The sequence below is a fragment of the Ipomoea triloba genome, chromosome 15 (genome assembly GCF_003576645.1).
Source record: "Ipomoea triloba cultivar NCNSP0323 chromosome 15, ASM357664v1".
NCBI lineage: Eukaryota > Viridiplantae > Streptophyta > Magnoliopsida > Solanales > Convolvulaceae > Ipomoea > Ipomoea triloba.
The window spans coordinates 20,890,625-20,897,071 of NC_044930.1; the positions used below are offsets into that span (position 1 = coordinate 20,890,625).

General features: G+C 34.0%; 1 protein-coding gene across 3 annotated transcripts; it reads left to right on the forward strand.

The window, feature by feature from the left end:
• The first annotated feature begins 2,588 nt into the window (after positions 1-2,588).
• Positions 2,589-6,084, forward strand: LOC116007641. 3 transcript variants are annotated; one of them, XR_004095307.1, is made up of 5 exons: positions 2,589-3,041; positions 4,554-4,786; positions 4,868-5,017; positions 5,232-5,339; positions 5,413-6,084. XR_004095307.1 is itself a non-coding variant. In XM_031248376.1 (4 exons), exons 1-3 carry the CDS (start codon positions 4,508-4,510, stop codon positions 5,292-5,294), a joined length of 570 nt encoding a protein of 189 aa, XP_031104236.1. In that variant the 5' UTR covers positions 4,308-4,507; the 3' UTR covers positions 5,295-5,339; positions 5,413-6,084. The 3 variants fall into 3 exon arrangements, 2 of the variants coding, with proteins under 2 accessions (XP_031104236.1, XP_031104237.1); XM_031248376.1 differs by lacking the exon at positions 2,589-3,041 and having other exon boundaries at positions 4,308-4,786; positions 4,868-5,095; XM_031248377.1 differs by lacking the exon at positions 2,589-3,041 and having other exon boundaries at positions 4,308-4,786.
• Positions 6,085-6,447: the final 363 nt, after the last annotated feature.

Consider the following 6,447-nt stretch of genomic DNA (forward strand, 5'->3'; position numbering starts at 1 on the left):
ACACTTCTTATGCAACCGGGGCACACAAAACATTAAAGCGTGACACACAAAAACCGTGCATAGAACAATTAATAAACTAATAAATAATAAAAAAAAGCCATAATTTGTAGCTTATAAATCATTGATACTGGATCATTGTCTTACAATCAAAGAGATTTAATACTTGTCGATGGCAAGGTAGAAAAATTTTAGATTTGCTGTATGTATTCTGGTAGGAAGTCCAATGTGTTCAAATGAAAGGGGAATATCAAATGCTATATGGAGAAAATGATTTAGATTTGAAGCTAAGCCATATGTTGTATCAAGAGACCCGAACCCACACCACTGTCGACCGACAAGAAAATACACAGTACCCCCCGCTGTCGTACACAACAAACCCCCACAAAACACAAATATGTGCCATATACAATGAAACATAACATCAAAAATGCAAAAAACGCCAAAAACACAAACACACCAATGGAAAAAACCATCAACACAATAGAAATTTTAAAAAATAAATAAATAAATAAATAAATAAACGAAACATGCGAAAAAAACTTACCTCGACTCGCCGCCTCCCTCGACTGTCGTACATGTCGCTTATCTCGCCGACGACCACCACCAATGTCTGCCATTGCTACACCCTCCGCCTAGCAAGATGGAACAACCGGCGACTTCAACGAGAAGAAACAAAGCGACGGCTGCGGTTGGTCTCCAAATTGAAAAAGGTAACGTGTGTATTGAGACTACCAAAAGTCAGCCAAAATATAAGCCTCCATAATTAAAACGCAAGACTAAATTGACAAGAATACCCCCACCAGGCTAACATAATAAAGCACATGTCTATTATAATCCAAACCTAATCCAATAGTTACCATTAATCTACACCATTCATTACTACAATCTAATGTATAATATTTATCCTCATAATCCTCTATAATACATTAGTCCTCACCTGAATACATATATATATATATATATATACATATATATATATATATATATATATATATATATGATCATAATCAGGTGTGGTCGTGCCTTAACGTGCGGTCAGTGCGTCCGCACCACTATGTATAGAAATATACACCACTCAATGGTAGAAAATGCACCACACAAATATGTATCATTTGGTACGCATCACCAAAAAACACACCACTAGGTATGCAAATATACACCACACAATGTTAGCAAATTCACCATTAGGGGCAGTGGAGTTATGGTGCATTATTTTGGGTGTGTGGTGTGTTTTTTTGGTGTTTTTGTGTATTTTCATTGTGAAGCATTTTCTAACATTGAGTGGTGCATACCGCACCGACCACACGGGAAGGCACGGGCACATTTGAACATATATATATATATATATATGGTATGTGTGTGTGTGTGTATTATATACGACCTTGCAAACCATGACTTTGTTTTTTTAGACAAATTATTATGCGTCGGTTATTTGCTTGATACCTAATGAATTCACCGCTTAATTGAGAATGTGAGCATAAAATGCTCTTAATGATTTCATTTAGGTAGTCTATATTGAGATAAACTTAACGAAATCACCTACTAGAGTGAAAAGGGTTAACCACCCGTTATGAAAGATAATGAGCTATCTTTCTAGAGCACTCATGAACATTTGTATTTTCAATTGGATTAAAATATATGAGAAGCGTGTCAAACACTTCCTATGATTGTGGTGTGCACTTAAAGAAGGATTACAAGAGCTCTGTATCCCAAGAAGACTATCCTAAAGTCATAGGAAGCATGATGTTCTTAATGAACTACCAGATTTATGTCTTTAACTACTCTATAACCTTTAAAGGTGGTCTATACTGAGATAGACTTGATAGAGTTAAATGTCTATATTGAGATAGACTTGACAGAGTTAAATGTCTATATTGAGATAAACTTGATAGAGTTAAATGTGCATACTGAGATAGACTTGACAGAGATAAAAGTCTGTGTTGAGATAGACGTGACAGTGTTGAAGGTCTATTTTGAGTTAGATACAATAGACTTGAATACTAATGATTCATCATAAGTAGTCAAAGAGTTTGACTTTCATAGAACCTGCATTTAGAGTTGATGTGTGTCTTAAGTTCAAAATTTGTCTAATCGATGAGTTCAAGATTCATGTCACTCTCAAGAAGAAAATTACTCAATGTCACTATGTATTAGTTGAAGTTTAAACACTAATATTAAGGTCAGCTCGTTTGTATTGCTCAGATATTTTCCTTTCTAAACTTCTACTTTGAATGTGTGGGGATCATCATTTCTTGTGAACAGCCTAAACAAATCTTCTTGTCAACTCTCATAATTTGTGTGGAATTGTTGAAAAATTAAATTCTAAGAGTTGGTCAAAACATTTATTGTCTTCTATTTTTTGGCTACAAATAACTCTTAGTCCAAGCCTTTTGTGTGGCTTCTAATTTTCTACTTAAATGAGTGATTCTCATTTAATAAGAATGAGTGATGCAGCATTAGTTTTGGATTCTCATGGTTGAGGAGTAGGCATGGCTTTTTATATAAAGCAACATTCCTTTATTCATTAAACACACCAAGAATCTCTGATCTTCTTCCTCCTTAATCCTTTTGTCCCTTTGTCTGAGCAAAGTCAGGTTCACCTGCGCTATAGTTAGTATACGCTAAGCATAGTTAGTCTGTGTAACCTGTCGAAAGTGTGCCAAGTTTCTTGACTACACCATCACCGGGCAAATAACGCTTTTAAGGCGGTGTTATTATAACACAACACAGACTTCGTTTCCCGCTTGTTTTTGTTCTTCTTTCTTAAAGAGTGCCAACCTTCGTTGACGTTACTACCGTTTTCCCAAGAGTACAGTGGTTTGTTATGGTTTTGTCAAGACTATTATTTCTAAGATATTTTTTGTACTCCATCTTGTCTATTTTCTGCTTTCCACCTCCATTGCAAAGCTTTTTAACGATGTCGTTTTGCTCTTTGCACTTTTACTGGGCTCCACAGTTCACGTGTAATCTCTTCTCTTCATTTTAGCACTTTCGTTGTTACGAGATTCATATATAGACTGACAGACATATATGTGAAGAAGGTACACACTTCCCGTTCGTGTTCTTCTTCTCAAAATACCTGTAATTCTGTTTTTATTTTAAATGTTATAATGTTGAATTTCTTTTTAGACTTATTTTTGTGCTATCAGGAATTTCTTGTATTTTTCTTATAATTTTATCATGAATGGTGAAGGACTAAAGGTAGTGCTCTTGTACTCTAGGAAAAATGATTTTCTACAATAGATTTGTTTCAAGTAATGGTTGTTTATGTTTATTATTTGATATTGTTTTTAGATGGTAAAATTAAGAATTACTGACTCTCATGTCAAGGAAGGATGTCTTAATAATGTCTAGCATATGATGGCACCTTAGGGACCATTGACAACTGGATATTTTTCTGGATAAACTCGATCCTATACTTGATTCATGTTTAATAAGTATTAAATCAAAATTAAACATAAGCCTATCATTTAATATATACTTCTTTCTCTTGTTATAGGCGTAGGAAGAGTGTTGTAAGATGTGAACAACATATTGAATACTTATTTTTAGATTAGAGACATTATGTAAATTGTTGATAGATAGATTATTAAGTTTTCTCATTCCGTTTGTTTGTTTTTTTAAAACCCAATAATTATGGAAGGGATACAAATTTCTTAACTCACATAATCCAAATAATTAGGATAGAAATATATCAAATACAAAATAAATAAAATCATGTAGATGAAATTCTTCAACAAGCTGTGTCCATAGTATGAATACTAGAGCCAAATCACCCAAAGTTTTGGAGTTGAGTAGTTGAGTGAATCTATCTTTTAGTTCTTTTGTCCAATATCCACACTTATACCATGATTTTCTGGTTTTTTTTTGTTGTTGTTGTGATAAGTGGGTCTCACTTTGGTGTATGATTCTTGTTAGTTACTCATATCTCATTCTTCTCTTTGTGTTTCTTGTCTGTGGCTTGCAAATGATATTTTTACAATTTCCACTATATAGTTGTGTTAAAATTTCTCATTCTGTTTGCTTTTTTTTTTTTTTTTCTCAAACCAAACTCATGGAAGAGATACAAATTTCTTAACTCGCATTCTGTTTGGTTTTGTCTCACTTAGCTTCTTCATTTTAGTACTTGGTACAACAATTATTGACAAAGTTTATTTTTCTATATAAAATTGCAATTATTGGCTTATACTTTATTTGTTTTTCTTGATTATATGTATTAAAACATAATATTCAAAATGTTATAGATGTCACTAGCTTAATAAGGCAAGGCAATTCTGGATCAAGTTCCTGTAATCGTGGTAGTCACAAGAAGGAAAACCCTTTCATACACCCATCAATGAAGTTCTTACTAAATGCTAGTCCAGAACTTCAACCCCTACCTCAAAATAGGCGTAACTCATTAAGAATGAATTGTGGTAATAATAGTGACCCTTGCAATCCTCACATGGGTGGTTCTCAATGTCATATGTGAACCCCACATTCTTCAACATCCATTGAAAGTAATCCTATGGATGGGCCAAGTAGGGCTAATAGTATTTCTAATGATTCGCTAGGCACAAACCCTTCAACTGCTGCATTAGATGCAAGGAATGATATGAGCAAATCCGAAGTGCCTTCGGAGACGGGTGGATTGCCGAATATTACTCTTGCTGTGAAAGATGGTTTCGAACCACATGGTGCAAATCGTGCAATGATTTACTACATTAAAAAATATTACAAGAAACCTATAATATCATACAAGGAAGCACCGCTCAAGGTTAAGGAAGTATGGTTTAATGAGTTGAAGGTTAGTGTAATAATATAAAAGACTAACTCATTATTTTTTGTACTTATTAAAAATTCTAACCTTCTTTTTTAATGTTCATAGAAAAAGTACGGATGGATTCTTGAGCATGACGTTGCCATTCAATGCAATTTTGATGTAAAGGCTTCTGAAAGACTCTCGAATACCCTTTATGATGTTCGTGCGGAAAAATCCCGTCCCGTCCAAATTGGATCACGCCAGAAGTGTACAAAGGTCTCTGTGAATTATGGAACACGCCTAGCTATATTGCAAAGTGTGAAAAGAATAAATGGTCCAGAAATAGTTCACATGGTGATGATGGCCCCTCTTCACTCCACACTTGCGGATCTATACCAATGTCTAAACATCATAGGCGATTGAGTTCTTTATATGTATTACTTAACTATTATTTATTTATATATATATAATTACTTATGTATTTTTGCAGAAAGAAAAACATGGTGGGCAGGAGCCTAGTCCTGACTTGTTATATCGAGAAACACACACGTAGAAGAAAACTGGCAAATATGTTTCTATGAAAGCACAAAAGGTTATGGTAAGTTGATTAATGACATTGTATATGTGCATACAAAATATATATATTAACATCAAGTTTTTATTCAATGTAGGAGACTGTAGAACAACTGAAATTGACTCAACCAACAACGAGATGTGGTTAAAGGCTGTTGGTGGACCCAAAAAAGGGTGGCCAAGTACCCAGTTTCGATAATGATGCTGCTTTTTACTTCCCTAGTGTTTCCTCACATCCTCATCAACTACATCCTATGAGACTGAGGATCTACATCAACGGGTAGCTAAACTTGAAAATACTAAACGTCTCTTCATGGTTGCATTCAAAAAGATATTAGGAATCAATTACCCTTCTATTTTTCAATCTGATCAAGAAATGGTTAATACTGGGAGACATGTTAATGATGCTAATCAGTCAGTTGGTGTAGATGGTGATGGCACAAGAGTTACGACAATAGATGATGGGGGCATGGTATTGCCAAGGGAAAATGAATAGTTGTGTTATGGTGATGGCACAGGTGCTAGAAAGCAGGGTACCTTTTTATGTGATGCCAAGGGAAAATGCTATTGTTTGTTATGCCCTTTTTTTGTAACTAATTCCATATGGAGGCAGAGTACCTTTTTGGTAATGCCTTTTTGTAAACAGATTGATATATGTTTCTTTTGTAACTGATCCCGAAGGCAAGATATCATTTTTTTGTGATGCCTTTTTGCAATGAAACGAAATGTAATTAAATGAAATGATGATGAATATTAAGTGATGTTAGTAATTATCCCTTCTTGTTATGTCATGCATTTTCAATAATAGAAAATTAATTAAAATTTAAACTTATTCAACTGTTCAACTAGTACTTGAGAATAACTTGGTTTATATGAAATTATAATAATGTAAATTTAAAGATTAAATCTTGTTATGTGATGCATTTTCAAGAACTGAAAATTAATTACCATTGTAACTTAGTTCAACTACTCAACTAGTATTAGTATTTAAAAATTACTTTGAAAAGTTTGAAGGCATGTTCTTATTTATATTCTCAGTCGTCCCTTATGTCATGTTAAATGTAGTATATGTCCAAAGCCCAACGAGTCAATATAGTCACTTCATACCACTTGACCACAAGGTCTTTGGCGTA